General features: G+C 41.3%; 1 protein-coding gene across 12 annotated transcripts in view; it reads left to right on the top strand.

Annotated features, from left to right (window-relative positions):
- The window catches only part of MBNL1 (muscleblind like splicing regulator 1), a 286,937-nt gene that overhangs the window by 238,404 nt on the left and 31,213 nt on the right, over positions 1 to 17,320 (top strand). For 8 of the 12 annotated variants that reach the window (XM_075340727.1, XM_075340731.1, XM_075340728.1 and 5 more), the window contains exons 4-6: positions 322 to 519; positions 6,911 to 7,195; positions 14,134 to 14,391. In XM_075340727.1, the coding sequence (XP_075196842.1) occupies positions 322 to 519; positions 6,911 to 7,195; positions 14,134 to 14,391 (741 nt within the window). The remainder of the gene's footprint in view (positions 1 to 321; positions 520 to 6,910; positions 7,196 to 14,133; positions 14,392 to 17,320) is intronic. The other 4 variants (XM_075340733.1, XM_075340732.1, XM_075340735.1 and 1 more) reach the window with 1 other exon arrangement.

Below are 17,320 nucleotides of genomic sequence, written 5' to 3'. Positions count from 1 at the left end.
TTTGAAGCCAGGTGACGCCCATGGCGGCCATCTGCAAAGCCACCATTTTGAATTCAGCTTTACTTTTTTTTTATCAGGGTGTATCCATACTTTTGGCCCACCCTGTACAGCTAAGTGGATGATAGCTATTGTCTTCCCATCAATCATGTTGGTGACCACGGAAGGCCACGTACTCCTTATTGCTTTAGGGACATCATGTAAGAAATAATCGCAGTAAGATGCTATAATCCAGGTGCCGCACACATATCATTTGGCTTTTATTGCATTTTTTTAACCTAAGCACATACCAATGTTGCCCTCATAGTCTGTTGTCTTTTCCAGCCAATGTTCTCAGTCGCTCCAAGCTTAGCCACCAATGCAACAGCAGCCTTTAATCCATACCTGGGGCCGGTGTCACCGGGCCTCCTACCAGCTGAGATCCTTCCTACCGCCCCAGTGCTGGTTGCCGGAAACCCTGGAGTCGTGCCATCCGCCGCAGCCGCTGCCGCACAGAAGCTAATGAGAACCGACAGACTAGAGGTATGAATGATGACCGCCACCGACCGACATATATATGTAGGAACATGGACGAAATGTAATAACCCACACACTATGTTATGTGCTCATTCAGATGCAGAGAAGACCTTGAATCATTATAAGCTCTTATTTATGACATCTTGACTATTAACCCCTCAAGTGCTATTATGGTAACCAAAGAATTTGCTTTCAATTGACCCAATTATCTCCCCTGTTCCAATCCCATATGCTGACTCCTGGCGCGTTTTAATTACTATTAGAGGCTCATCTATTTCATGCTGTGAAAACAACCGATTACTTTAGTTGCCAAGTGATGGTAACCAAGGTGTATTCGGGAGAATATGCCGTTTCCTTACAGAAGTAGCAAAGCCGGACTTGTAATTGTATTATTTCTTTCACGCACCACTTTGTTTTTTCTTACAATGATGTACAAGTATATTTTGTACTTTTTGATTTTAGTCCTAACAAGCTCCATAAATAATAATGAGGGCTTCCATACATCCTCATGGTTTTACACTTCAGCTTAGTTACGACTCTCTCTAAGACCCCGTGCACACATTGAGTATTTGGGGAGGTTTTTACCGCAGTATTTGTAGCCAAAACCAGGAGTGGAGCAATCAGAGGGGAAAAAATACATAAAATACATGTGCAAATCTTATAAAACAAGCAAAGAATCACTACTCACCTCCCCGCCCTACCCACAATGCAGCTTTCTTGCCGGCTTAGCGGACTTTGTTTATAAAGCGCCTCCATGTGACTGCTGCAGCCAATCAGAGGCCAAAGCTGTCACGCGCCATACTCTAGGCATCATAATTCCACGCATAGCAGCAATGTCAGTAAAAAAAAAGCTAGTGCCTACCTTACATAGGGAAAAAACTACATATAAGCTATAATATATGCTTTATATATGTAGAAAAGAGTCCTGCACTCTTTGAGTAAATTATGTAAAAAAAATATTTAAAGGGAATCTGTCACCACCTAATCTGAGAGCAGCATAACGTAGGGGCAGAGATCCTGATTCCAGTGATATGTCACTTACTGGGGTGCTTAGTGTAGTTTTGAAAAAATCACTGGTTAATCAGCAGTAGATTATCATTACAGGACTACTTTGGGTGCTGCCAGGTAGTCCAGCATATTCATGAGCTCTGTATAACTGCTAGATCTGCAGCAAAGAAAACATTGATTTTATGAATATGACAGCAAACGGCTCAGTAAGTGACTCATCGCTGGAATCAGGGTCTCTGTCTCTACATTATGCTGCTCTCCGATGGGGGAGCAAAAACCTGGTGGCAGATTCCCTTTAATTGCACGGTCCCATGTATTCATGTTGTAAAGGAAGTGATGTGAGGATCGCAACATTCGTCACTGGGCACACATGATCATGATTTATACACTATTAGAGCATAAGATTTTTTCTACATAATTTATCCAAAGAGTGCCATATTCTTTTGTATATGAATTGTTGCAAGGTAGGACCCGACTCAAGTACCTATATATTCTAATTCCATTACTATATATGTTTTTATGCATTCCTATGGAAAGTCTAAGATAACAGGTGGTACCAAGTGACAGTCATTTCTGCTCATCTAACATAGAGCTCTTACATATTTACATTTTACTATGTCGTTGTAATATGATATAAAGTAATATTAGATCTTATTATAAATTGATTTTACTAAATCTGAACATGTAAAGGGAATCTGTCACCAGGTTTTTGCCACCTAATCTCAGAGCAGCACAATGTAGAGACAGAGACCGTGATTCCAGCGATGTGTCACTTACTGGGCTGCTTGCTGTAGTTTTGATAAAGTCACTGTGTTATCAGCAGGAAATTAGCACTAGAAGTCTAGTAAACCTTTTTCCATGTAGTTCTCCATATTTATGAGATCTGTATAACAACTCCCCCACCACCGATTGGCTATTTTCTACGTACACGCTGTGGACACAGAAAGCTGCCAATTAGTGGTATGGGCAGGGGTATACAGATCTCGGCATTCAGAGAACTGGTGGATCCGCAGCAGATAAAACTGTGATTTTATCAAAACTGCAGTAAGTGATACATCCCTGGAGTCAGGGTCTCTGTCTCTACATTATACTGCATTATTCAGTAAAAACCTGGTGACAGATTCCCTTTAACATTTGTGTATTAAATACTAAGTACCAACATCGATGTAAATACTTTTATGCCCAAAAATGACAAAAGTATTCTAGAAGTGATACTTTTGTCATTTTTGGGCATAAAAGTATTTACATAGATTTTTTCTGGCTAGCAGGGTACCTCAATATAATTTTGTTTTGTACATCATTACTACCAATGTCAAATCTCTGTTACAGTAATGGATTTGCATCACCTTTGCTTTGTGAGGCAATGAGCTTGAGGCACTGTGGGTTAAATTAAAGAAAATTCTTCCAGGAAAGATTTATATCAATATATGAGATCTAAAAATGTCTGATTGGTCGGGAGATCTGCTCTGAGCCTTGTAGGACCTGACCAGAAACAGGAGAACTGGGGGGAGATGGATGAACATTTGCTTTATAGTCCTGAGCCGACCAGAACCTATAGACGCTCGCTTTGCTGCGGATCTCCAGGCTCAATGATACAATGGAAACCCGATTTGCTCTACCTGTCACTAGGGATATACTATAAATGTAAATGTCATGTTTATGTCATATGTATACAGCCAGAATATTTGTTACAGTATTATATTAGACATTTAAAAAACTAAACTTTTAGTAATGTTTCTTCTTTACATTGTTAATTTATACAGTAGAGCCTGCCTATGACTTACCAACACTTCTTTATTCCTCCGATCCAGCGTGTACCTTCCATTATGTATCATTCCAAGCAGCCGATCCCATGTTCTGTTTGTCAATCATGATGGTTGAAGAGTTTAAAGAAGTTATCCTCTACTTTTAACATTGTTGGCCTATCCTTAGGAGGGCTTTGCACACTACGACATCGCAAGCCGATGCTGCGATACCGAGTGTAATAGTCCCCGCCTCCGTTGCAGCAGCGATATCTTGTGATAGCTGCCGTAGCGAACATTATCGCTACGGCAGCTTCACATGTACTCACCTGCCCTGCGACGTCGCTCTGGCCGGCGAACCGCCTCCTTCCTAAGGAGGCGGGTCGTGCGGCGTCACAGCGACGTCACACGGCAGGCGGCCAATAGAAGCGGAGGGGCGGAGATGAGCGGGACGTAAACATCCCGCCCACCTCCGTCCTTCCGCATAGCCGGCGTGAGACGCGGTGATGCAGGTAGGAGATGTTCCTCGCTCCTGCGGCTTCTCACACAGCGATGTGTGCTGCCGCAGGAACGAGGAACAACATCGTACCTGTCGCTGCTGCCAAATTATGGAAATGTCGGACCCTACACCGATGATACGATAACGACGCTTTTGCGCTCGTTAATCGTATCAAAAAGGATTTACACACTATGATATCGACTGCGACGCCAGATGTGCATCACTTTCGATTTGACCCCACCGATATCGCACCTGCGATGTCGTAGTGTGCAAAGCCCGCCTAAGGATAGGCTATCAATGTTAAAGTAGTAGAGGATCTCCTGTTTGGAATGATATATGCCACAAGCCAGAATAAAAGGTAGGTAGACAAGATAAAAGGGGCATCTTTATATTACTCTGTCTGCACCTAGGACCAGTCTAGGGTCACCACCTCCGTGATGATATTTCTTATGAATGATTCCTTTCCGCTGATCATATTGTCCTATGCTTGACGCTTGACGCTTTCCCTTTCCATAGAACGTCACGAAGCTCCATCCCGCTTGTGGATCACCTTCCACGTCCTGATAATACACTCTGCTCTCCATTGTAGCAAAACGTAACCATCAGTCCGTTCCCCATTCCTCTGCTTGCCGTTTTCTCTTGCGATGGACATGTAAAGCATGTATGTGACATTTAGGACTGCCGCAGTACTTTATCATTTTCGGCTGACATTTCTACATTCAGCTCCATCGCTTACAATTTAACAGTAGGTGAAATTGAGTTTCCGTTCCAGTTCTCAGTTTCCCAAGATAAAAATAGTGCACTAAAATCAGAAAAGCAGCAAAAATGTCCCAATTTATATGTTAAAATGATGTCCTAAGAAATTATATATAACTGTAAAAAAGATATGTCTATTCCTCAGTGTCTGCATAACACACACTGTCTAAAAAGTCCCCGTGGCCTGTGTGAATATCACAAGCTTAGTATTCTTTATTTTTAATAAAGATAGTGATAGCAAAAATAAAAACTTTCCCAATTTTTTCAAACAATACAATCAGTGCAAAAACCTGATTTAAACAATAGGTCATTTTCTAATGAAACAGTCCCTTTAAGTGAGTTAACCTGAGACAAGTCAGCATAACCTTTGCTACATCTGTATCTAGATACGACCTGTAGAACCGGAAGGCTATGTTCACACACAGCATTTTTGCAGGGTTTTTTTATGCAAATAAAATGCATTTTTCAGTGCAAGCAAAATCTCTGAGATTTCAGAAATCTCCTGCACACGCTTATTTTATTTTCCTGATGGAATTTGAGGGTTGCAGCATTTCTGAATTTTACATGTCAATTCTTTCAAAATTTTTGCATTTTTTTTGCCTATAGAAAACAATGAGGACGTGCAAAAATGTGGCAAAAAATACCTGCAAAGAGGTTTTGATGCATTTATTCAGGTTTTTTTAAATTTATTTTTGGTGAATAAAACTAACTTATTAAGAATATTAGTAGACATTATTAATTAGTCGGGATGATCGAATAGCTCAAATATTCGGCCATTTGCCGAATAGGTCGCCACTATTCGACTATTCACGAATATTCGATGCGCAATGTAAGTCTATGAGAAACCCGAATAACAACTATTCAGAACTATTCGGGTTTCCCATAGACTTACATTGCTCGTCGAATATTCGCATAGTGCCAAGCTATTCGTCGGATATTCGCGAAGCCGAATATTTGAGGTATTTGATCATCTCTATTAATTAGTTATGTAATTCATAGGAAAAAAAGAAAATGCTGAAAAAATGCAGCAAACCCTCTGTTTCGAAAACAGACGTTTTATTGTTCTGCAGAAAAATAATGCTTCTTGTGAACATAGCCTAAAACTTACACAGGCCGAAAAATAGAAGAGAAAAGAGATTAAAAAAAATGGAGCTATCCAGAACTGCCTGTTAATTAAAGTCTATGTATTGGTGACCACCTCAATGGACTTCGTAATAATGAATAATAGCCAAAATCACTCAGTATCTGTTACTGGATGACCAAGGACACTGAGAAATGGCTGAATGGTGTGTTAATATGCCATTGGCTTATATCGCCAGTGTTTTTATTTAGACTAAAATGTTCTTTACCGTGTAAGGGTTGTCCAAGTGTAATGATTGTCCAAGACTCTTCATTGATAAACCATCCTTAGGCTATGTGCGCACGTTGCGTACAAGCCCTGCAGAAATTTCTGCAGCGATCTGAAGAGCACATGTGCGCTTTAGATCGCTGCAGAAATGTCCGTAGTGAGCGCCGATTCCATGCGCTCTGCCTGCAGCTCCTGCCATAGACAGAGCAGGAGCTGCCGGCAAAGCGCAGGAAAGAAGTGACATGTCACTTCTTTTTGCGCAGCGCTTCGGCAGTAGCCGAAGCGCTGCGCTCTTAAACGCCACGTGCGCACGGCCCCTGCACAATCTCCATAGACTGTGCAGGGGACGCAGGACGCATGCAGTTACGCTGCGCTACAAAGCGCAGCGTAACTGCATGTTTTTACGCGACGTGCGCACATAGCCTTAGGGTGGGCTGATCACATATGATCGGTGGCTTTCTGCCTGTTCAAGACCTGAGCTGTGGTACCAGGTAGAGTGAGGCACCCTTCTACACAGTTTCAAAATGCCCCCTAAGATGGTATAAACTAAGAATGCTATCATCAGCATCCCTATTTCAGTCACCTACTGTACATGCTGGATCAAACTATGAATAGTCTGCGGGAGGTGGTGGTGGCCCAGAAGAAGAGGAGGAAACAGAGTTAGATGTGGAGTACAGTACTCTACCTGGATAAGATATAATAATGTAATGAAGGTCCTACGTCAGCCCATTGTAGGGGTAGGTCATCATTTAAAAGTCCTGGAGAACCCCTTCACGTCCTTTAGTGATCATTTCTAACTTAATACTTTGAACTATAAGCTCTAGTGACAACTCATTCATAGAGGGTAAATTGTGAGCTCCTTTATTAAACACCAGCTTCTTGGCTTCTTCTTGCATGCTTTATTGTCATTATTTCTGCATTTTTCTCTCGCCATGATATGCCTCTGTATTTGCAGCCACAGGTTAGGTAGTGATCTGACAATTTCTATGTTAATGGTGAAAGGACTGGCTGGAATGGAAACTGAAGTCCTCTTTTTATCCACAGGCCAGCTACAATCAGGCAGCGGCAGTACGAGCCTCCCCACGTTGCCCAAGCAATGACCTCAACCCCGATCTGGAGGGAGCACCCTCTTTATGGGTGAGAGGTAGTTCAGTCTCCATGCCAGCTCAATCCTGGGCCTCTCCAGAGCAGAGACTGCCAGTTGTGCCAAATTATGTGTGGTGGTTTTGTGATGTGGACTCCTGCCCTCTGGGAAGTGAGCTGAGACCAGCAAACTCATTTCACTTAGGACATCAAGGTGGACTTGACCCCCGGTCTCAGAAGAGAAAGGCGAGTGTTCCTCACCGTGTCTAGTTCTTCATACTATTTCTCTCTTTCTGCCTTCTGTACAAGCTTTAATTACATAGACTCTAACAGTGAATGTATTCATTTTGTCTTATGTTGCTACTTTCTCTTCACTTTTCCATTCCAGCTCATCCCATTACTTCTCTACTCTGGTGCTTACATTACCAATCCTCATTTTCTAGGCAATCTCTACCGTATTTCACTTTGTTAATACTTCTTTTTCTTTTCTTCTTTCACATCTTACATTCCATAACTTCTGTAACTTTTTACAAAGTATTTCTTTTTGTCTAGTGTCTTTATAGAAATAAAATGTCAAAGCAATAACCGTTACTCTTAGAATATGTTTCCGAGATATTCATAGTCTGAGATGAGTCTGTCCATTCTTTGCAGTAATTCTCACTTTGGTCTAGACTATATATAATGGCATAGACCAATATATCTATCTGACAATGTAGTGTGATGTATTATTATAGCAATCATCCCAACACGGAAAATATTATAAAACATTATACACACACACATATATATATATATATATATATATATATGATCATGGCGTCAGAAGTCTAAATATCTACTTTTATAGGAAGAAACTCCAAACCATAACATAATTCCTACAATAAGATGGAGTCACACATCCTTACAATGAAAAAGTATAGAGCATATTTTTATGAAATAGTGAAAAAAATGTCTAACAATACCATATCAATTATAACAATCATCTCAGCGAGGAAAATAATATAAAAAAAAGTATGTATGTGGCCATAGGGCTCAGAAGTCTACATATCGATTTATATAGAACACAAACAAAGAAAGCGGTCTTAGACCACTGTATGTTACCTGCGGAATCGTACGTGCGCCAGGAATCTAGCTCCAATCAAATGAATGTCCCAGATGCGGGGTGCCCGTCCACAGTCAACAGATAAGTCCAGATAGCTCCAAAAAGAGAAAAAGGACCGCACTCGACCGCTGTGCTGGAATCCGTTTATTGAAAACTGTGCAGGATAAAAGGCAGGAGGAGACCTATGTGCCGGCTCCTAGTGAAGGACAACGGCCGTTTCGCCTAACAATTAGGCTTCAACTGGTCCACCAGTCGAAGCCTAATTGTTAGGCGAAACGGTCGTCAGCCTTCACTAGGAGCCGGCACATAGGTCTCCTCCTGCCTTTTATCCTGCACAGTTTTCAATAAACGGATTCCAGCACAGCGGTCGAGTGCGGTCCTTTTTCTCTTTTTGGCGCTATCTATTTATATAGGAAGAGAATCCAAACCACAACATTCTTACAATAAGGAGTCACACTTCCTTATAATGGAAAAGTGTAAAACATATTTGTATTAAATATTAAAAAATATGCATAACAAGTCAATAAAAAAATCAGGATCAGAGAAGTAAGGGGGCATACCCAGGCACATTGTATGGGGGGGCAGCAAGCATTTACCAAGAGATGCAATGAAACATGGTAGCGGGGAGTAGATATAGAGTGCATCTCAAAACATGTCTGTAATATAGACCATTAGTAGTGGTCAGCGGTAGATGTGCTGGGTGCTAACAGGATATTTCATGAACTACATGGAACATATTCGGATAGAAGGGCGCACTGCTCACCCATCATTCGGTCACTGCATGTTGTGATAGATGGCTACTGCCCCTCTATACAATGTGCCTAGGTGTGCCCCTATATATTTGAGCACTTATCTTACCCTTACTTCTCTGATTCTGATTTTTATTGTATATTTATACATTGTTTGCTATTTAATACAAATATGTTTTGTCCTTTTCCATGATAAGAATGTGTGACTCGCTCTTAATGGAGGAACAGTGTAATGTGCTATGTTTCTGTTCTGCTTACTATTTCTGAACACTAGAAATTCAGTTCCTATTTGTTACATTATACTATATATATTCACAGTGATCCCACAGGCGTGATTTCCTTTAGCTCAATCATATTGCGATTATATAGAATATGCTTTCGTAATCAGGCCTGCCCCAGGAAAATGTGTATTTATTTTACTGAGCTTTATGAATGCACACACTATATCATGGCACCGGCATGAATAGACAATCGCTCCATTAAAAGCAACACAGGAAGACGCCATCAGCTGGAAAACCTACACTGGACACTGCACCTACACTGCTCAGTGGTGTTTAAATGTTTCTCACTTTTTATTGCTATCTATCTGTGGGGTTTTTTCAGAAATATTATGAAATGCACTATTTTTCAATGTATCTAAAAATGTATATTAATAATTATCTAAAATTTAATCTATCTATCTATCTATCTATCTATCTATCTATCTATCTATCTATGTTCTCCCTATATTTTATCTATCTATTATCTATCTATTTATTATATACACATCTATTATCTATCCATTATTTTTCTATTATCTATCTGTTTATCTATCATCTATCTATGTATTTATCTATGATATACCCATGTATTATCTATCTATCTATCTATCTATCTATCTATCTATCTATCTGTTCTCTCTATATTTTATCTATCTATTATCTATTTATTATATACACATCTATTATCTATCTATCTATCTATTATTTTTCTATTATCTATCTAAGTCTATATATTTATCTATCTGTTTATCGATCATCTATCTATGTATTTATGTATGATATACCCATCTATTATCTATCTATCTATCTATCTATCTATCTATGTTCTCTCTATATTTTATCTATCTATTATCTATCTATTATATACACATCTATTATATATCCATTATTTTTCAATTATCTATCTGTTTATCTATCATCTATCTATGTATTTATCTATTATATACCCATCTATTATCTATCTATCTATGTATCTATCTGTTCTCTCTATATTTTATCTATCTATTATCTATTTATTATATACACATCTATTATCTATCTATCTATTATTTTTCTATTATCTATCTAAGGCTATGTGCGCACGTGTGTGCTCTGCACCGCACCGAAAAGGTGCGCTTCAGAGCGCAGCTGAAAAGCTGCGTTCTGAAGCGCATTGTGCCGGCGAGAACGTGTGCTCTGCCTGCAGCTCCTGCCATAGACGGAGCAGGGGCTGCCGGCAAAGCGCACGGAAGAAGTGACATGTCACTTCTTAGAACGCAGCGATTCGGGCAGCAGCCGAAGCGCTGCGCTCTAAGACGCCACGTGCGCACGGCCCCTGCACAATCTCCATAGACTGTGCAGGGGACGCAGGACGCATGCAGTTACGCTGCGCTACAACGCACACGTGCGCACATAGCCTAAGTCTATATATGTATCTATCTGTTTATCTATCATCTATCTATGTATTTATGTATGATATACCCATCTATTATCTATCTATCTATCTATCTGTTCTCTCTATATTTTATCTATCTATCTATTATCTATCTATTATATACACATCTATTATCGATCTATTATTTTTCTATTATCTATCTAAGTCTATATATTTATCTATCTGTTTATCTATCATCTATCTATGTATTTATCTATGATATACCCATCTATTATCTATCTATCTATCTATCTATCTATCTGTTCTCTCTATATTTTATCTATATATTATCTATCTATTTATTATATACACATCTATTATCTAGCCATTATTATTCTATTATCTATCTGTTTATCTAACATCTATCTATGTATTTATCTATGATATACCCATCTATTATCTATCTATCCATCTAACCATTATCTATCTATTCTCTCTATGAAAAAAATAGAATAAATAGACATGGGCTCTATTGTCTGTGTCAGTGTATATCGGACGGCATAGACTTGATTGGGTGTGCGCCATCTGATATGCGCTACCAATCGCAGCATGAGAAACTAAGCACTGGTCGGCACTGCCCCATAGTATAACATAGTATAACACCGGGCCAAGGGTTATCAGATGAAGCATCAGATAGTACTCAGCCGTATTATTATACTCCAGTGTGAGTGAGTCCTTACGGTCATTTAATAGATTATTTCAGATTTCTTCTACAGTTCCTGTGATAGTATATTCTATTTTCTCTTCTGAATGTTATTGTAATGAGTAGAGAAAGCTAGTTGGCTAGCAAATATACATGACACTGCTTATTTTTGTCTATTTTTTTTAAAAGTAAAAATAACAGTTATTAACAACTGTAAACATAATTAAATGGAACATGTCCATTCATGCTGCCCGAACCACAGGCAGCACATATCAGGCGTCAGCAATGGAAGCCAGATATGTTTTACTCTGAAATGCTACAGCATTTCTTAGCAGACCATGGCCAGGTTTCATTAAAGGGAACCTGTCACCACTTTTTTGCCCTATAAGCTGTGGCCACCACCACCAGGCTCTTATATACAGCATTCTAACATGCTGTATATAAGAGCCCAGGCCGCTGTGTAGAACATAAAAAACACTTTATAATACTTACCTAACGGTCGCGTGGTTGGCCATATGGGCGTCTCCGTTGTCCGGTAACGGCGCCGCCTCTTTCAGCCATCTTCGTCCTCCATCTTCTGAAGCCTGGGTGCATGACGCGTCCGACGTCATACACACTCGCCGGCATTGAGGTCCTGAACAGGGCAGATCAAAGTATTGTAGTGCGCCTGCGCAGGACCGGCAAGTGTGTATGACGTAGACGCGTCATGCACACAGGCTTCAGAGGATGGAGGACGAAGATGGCTGAAAGAGGAGGCGCCGACAGCGGAGAACGGAGACCCCCATATCGCCAACCACGCGACCGTTTAGGTGAGTATTATAAAGTGTTTTTTATGTTCTCACAGCGGCCTGGTCTCTTATATCCAGCATGTTAGAATGCTGTATATAAGAGCCCGGTGGTGGTGGCCGCAGGTTATAGGGCAAAAAAAGTTGTGACAGATTCCCTTTAAGACTAGATGGCGTATGCCAGTGTTAATGAGTGGCATGCAGGAATAGGATAGGCCGAATTCATTAAGAGTTGTACACCACTTAATGAATGTGGCTCATCTAATCAATGGTGTGCACCTTTCCATGTCTCGCCAAAAAAATGTCACTAGTCAAGGACTGGAGTAACAATTCTGGCATAAGAAACGCCAACACTCCCAATGAATGTGAAAGGTGGACGTAGCCATAACCCTTCCCATCGACACTACCTCCCTGCTCAGCCCATTTTGGTGCAGCTACTAAAAACCGGAGTAAAAAATTTGCAACTAATCAAAAGCGGGGTTTACATACTGCAACATCGCTAGCAACGGCGTATGTGTGATATTGTGTGATCCCTGCCGTAGCGAACATTATCGCTACGGCAGCGTCACACGCACATACCTGGTCAGCGACGTCGCTCTGGCCGCCGATCCGCCTGCTTTCTAAGGGGGCGGGTCATGCGGCGTCACAGCGACATCACACGGCAGCCGTCCTATAGCAGAAGAGGGACGGAGATGAGCGGCCGTAACATCCCGCCCACCTCCTTCCTTCCTCATTGCCAGTGGACGTAGGTAAGGAGATGTTCGTCGCTCCTGCGGTGTCACATACAGCGATGTGTGCTGCCGCAGGAACGAGGAACAACATCACTAATAAACAGGCAACGATATTTGGTTTTAGGACGACCTCTCCAAAACCAACGATTTTTGCCTGTTTTGCGATCGTTTAAGATCGCTCGTACGTGTCACACGCTGCGATGTCGCTAAGGACGCTGGATGTGCGTCACTAACGACGTGACCCCGACGATAAATCATTAGCGATGTCGCAGCGTGTAAAGCCCCCTAAAGTGTTTTATTCCAGTATTCTGGTGTAAACACTTTGATCTATCGGCCCCAGAGTTGAAAAGCTGTCCTGCCCATATCTAGTAGAGTGACATTACTCTCCCTGTGTGTCAGTGAACTGGAGCAGGGCAGGGAGCAGTCGGCTGGGGACTAGTCACATCTCTCTAGTCCTGGACCAGCTTGGCATCTAATCACAGGTTCCCCTTAAAGATCTTTTTCATATCTCCGATATTGATAGTACAGCATGGAGTATCCAGATTGGCTTTGGGCCTCGGCCAGTCCAGTCCATACCTGGTTTCATGACTGGCAGATGTATGAAAACGGTCCGGGGTAACCCCGTATGTATGAGATTAGTCAGAAGTGTATAGCTTGGAGCTAATAGCCCCCATCACATGCAGTAACTATGGCACAGTTCTTCTACATTGCGATTCCTGAAAATAGAAGTAAATAGATGTACATGAAACTGCACAAAACTGCAACAGTTTATTATTCTAATCCTCATAGATTCACAGTGGAATAGATAGATAGATAGATAGATATATAGATAGATAGATAGATAGATGGGATAGATGGGATTGATAGATAGATAGATAGATGGATAGATAGATAGATAGATAGATAGATAGATAGATAGATACATGATAGATAGATAGATAGATAGATAATGTACATAAATGAAAAAAAAAATGTAACACATTATATACTATAATACACTTATCAAGGATATTCCAGGTTCATACATGAAAGGAATATTCACACTCAGAAGATTTGTTGCAGATTTTACCACAACCAAAAATCAATTGTGCTTGCCTGAATGAGGTGACTTCAGCTGCAGCAAATTGAATTTTTTTCCTTTTTGCAATGGTTACTTTGCTCAATCTAAATTATGTTTTTAGTACCAGTTTTACTAGAGTCTTAGAGCGCCCTCTAGTGGCCTTCAATACAAATTGCAATTTTTCTTCAATATTGGCCTGAAGATTCACTGCTCCTCCTGTATGGGAAGTCTTCATACGTAAAAGGCTAAAGTGTGTTTATTTTGGATAGTGTTTAATTTTCCATCTTCAGATTAAATTGCTAGTGCAATTTTTCAGAATGAATCAATGGGAATGTAGCGGGATAGCGGTACTTTTTATCTGCATTATCACATCCGCTATTGACGGTGGGTGTTTGCAGTCGTGCCCATCGAGGTAATGCTGTCTGCTGATGTGTTTTTAGGTTTGCCGAGAGTTTCAGCGTGGCAACTGTAACAGGGGAGAAAACGAATGCAGGTTTGCGCACCCAGCAGAGAGCGCAATGATCGACACCAACGATAACACCGTCACTGTGTGTATGGATTACATCAAAGGAAGATGTTCACGGGAAAAGTGCAAATACTTCCACCCCCCTGCACATTTGCAAGCCAAGATAAAGGCTGCACAATACCAGGTCAACCAGGCGGCAGCTGCCCAGGCAGCGGCAACCGCAGCAGCCATGGTAAGTTTACGCTGTCCACTGAGACCAATATGTCAGTCCTGTAGAATTATAGTCACATATTGGTGCTGCAGTGCAGATATAGCAGTGCTGACTTAGTAAGATGTACTTCATTTCAGAATTAAATGTCAGTTAGTGTTAATTAAAAATGCACAAGCAATGCAGCTATGGGACAAATGCGGCTTTGCTACATCTGCAATGTATTTGTTCTGGATATAGTATTAGTGCTTTTGAGCCATAGCATGCCCAATACTGTATTGTAGACTTGTTCTTGTATCATTGTGTGTGTCATTGACAGATGTAAGGTTATGCTTTATATATATCTATATATATCTATCTATTGTATATATTTATATATCTATATATCTCTCTCTATATATACATATATATATATATATATATATATATATATATATGTATATATATGCGGCATTGCAGTGATATAGAAAGTATACAGCTGTTGTGTGGATAGTACTTTAGTCTGTCCGTTCTGCCATACACTATACTGTGTAAGTAACATAAGCCATAACTAGAGACAAGGAGGAGAGCTTGCTTTGACAGCTTTATGACTATAACCTATTGGGCAATATAACACTGCAGGAGGACACGGTGTGCCTATGCTGTATAATACTAATGTATTATGTCCCAATCTTTCTTGCCTTTCATAACACTTGCACACAGGTCATCAGAATTTAGACTCTGAAAATGGCTGTCGTGAATTTTGGTGGCTTCATTTCCAACCTGTCAGTGTCCTTATATGACTTTTATTAATAGATTATACAGAGCACAGGGTCTTTTTTTTCCTACTTGAAGCTCATCCAAGTCTAAGATATTAATCTCTTGGTCAGGTCATTATCTGCACCTTTGTGAGGTTGGGTGAGCATGGGACTCCCCAAACACCAGTCTTTATAGAAAACTCCAGGGAAAAAGGTTGCTTTGAAGATTACCCCTGCACCATACATACAGGCCTCGAACTTACTAAAGTGTAACGCTGGGCAAAAACTGAAAAGGCTGTGCCTGCTCCTCCTCACCGCCTCCTAAAGTCTCACCTGGGGTGCTGATCTGTGGATTTAACCAAGGTATCTCTCCATCTTTGACTTCCATTCTGGGTGTCTACAAAAGAGGTGTAGATCCTGGGTATTCAGACATGGGGGTATTATTTAGACCTCATGCCCACCGCACAATCCTCTGCATAACAGCACAAGGAGTTTCTACAGTTCTGTTTTACAGACCCTTAGGCCCTCATTTACAGTACAGAGCCTACACTCTACACCATATCATCACCTTGAACCTGGTTAGGTCACTTGCACACATGGAGTATTTGATGAGTTTTTTACCTCAGTATTTGTAGCCAAAACCAGGAGGGGGACAATCAAAAACCAGGAGTGGGACAATCAGGGAAAATGTATAATATAAACACGGGTACCACTTCTGTATTTATTACCCATTTCTGGTTTTGTCTTACAAATACAGAGGTAGAAAACTTACTAAATACTCAAAGTGTGAACAAGGCCTCAAGGGGTTATTCCCTTCTCTAGATGTTATCACCTATCCTTAAGTCTGACCATTGGGATCCCCAACATTTCAGCATAGCCCCATCTAAATGGAGCAGTGACCAGACAAATGCGCCCCATCTCCATTAATTATTTATGTTACCGCCTGAAAAAGCCTTAAGGCTACTTTACACACTGCGATATCGGTCCCGATATCGCTAGTGTGGGTACCCGCCCCCATCTGTTGCGCGACACGGGCAAATCGCTGCCCGTGCCGCACAACATCGCGCAGACCTGTCACACATACTTACCTGCCCAGCGACGTCGCTGTGACCGGCGAACCGCCTCCTTTCTAAGGGGGCGGTCCGTGTGGCGTCACAGCGACGTCACTGAGCGACCGCCCAATAGCAGCGGAGGGGCGGAGCTGAGCGGGACGTAACATCCCGCCCACCTCCTTCCTTCCGCATAGCGGCCGGGAGGCAGGTAGGAGAGTTTCCTCGTTCCTGCGGCGTCACACATAGCGATGTGTGCTGCCGCAGGAGCGACGAACTACATCGTTACTGCTGCAGTAACGATAATCGAGAATGGACCCCCATGTCACCGATGAGCGATTTTGCACGTTTTTGCAACGATGCAAAATCGCTCATCGGTGTCACACGCAGCAACATCGCTAATGCGGCCGGATGTGCGTCACAAATTCCGTGACCCCAACGACTCCGCATTAGCGATGTCGCAGCGTGTAAAGCCCCCTTTAGATTGTAGTCGTTTATCTTCATCAATCCTATAGAGAATAAAGAGCTGTGGTACATGCAGTATACTCGGCCACCGCTTCATTCAGATGGAGTAGTTCAGAGGCATGTTTTCGGGGTCATTGGACGTTCTAGTGGTCACCTATGTTATGGAATAACCATTTAATATTTCTAAACCCCCTTCACTAGAGTATGGCAAAATTAGTTTTTATCTTTTTTTTTAATGTGAATAAGTGAGACAAATAATCATTGACATGTATTATGAACCCATAACGTTCTGTGGGTGCAATATTATAGATCTGTGCAACATGTATCCACATTACGGCCATATCCATGTATGTATATGTAGACCCCCTAAATGACGTATCACAAATCTGCTAGGAAATGATGTCTGGCAGATCCAGAGGACCTTGGTTATTTCCACATTACTAGAATTCAATTAAAGGGGTAATACCGGGGTGCCAAAGGGATGGTATATTGCTTGGATGACTTTATGATCAGTGGAGGATCCAATCTCCAGGTATACAGGATCATGGAGGGTTCCTGAGGTTGGACCCCTACCCATCATAAAGTGATGGCACATTCTTGGATTATACAGTACCATCCATTTATAAGATAAGGGTGGTGATGGAGGTAGGCAACACAATCTAAATATTCAGTTTTTGTGCAATGTTACCACCATACGTGAGA

Source organism: Anomaloglossus baeobatrachus, chromosome 3, assembly GCF_048569485.1.
Source record: "Anomaloglossus baeobatrachus isolate aAnoBae1 chromosome 3, aAnoBae1.hap1, whole genome shotgun sequence".
Classification (NCBI taxonomy): Eukaryota; Metazoa; Chordata; class Amphibia; order Anura; family Aromobatidae; genus Anomaloglossus; species Anomaloglossus baeobatrachus.
This window is presented reverse-complemented; position numbering and strand designations above follow the sequence as displayed.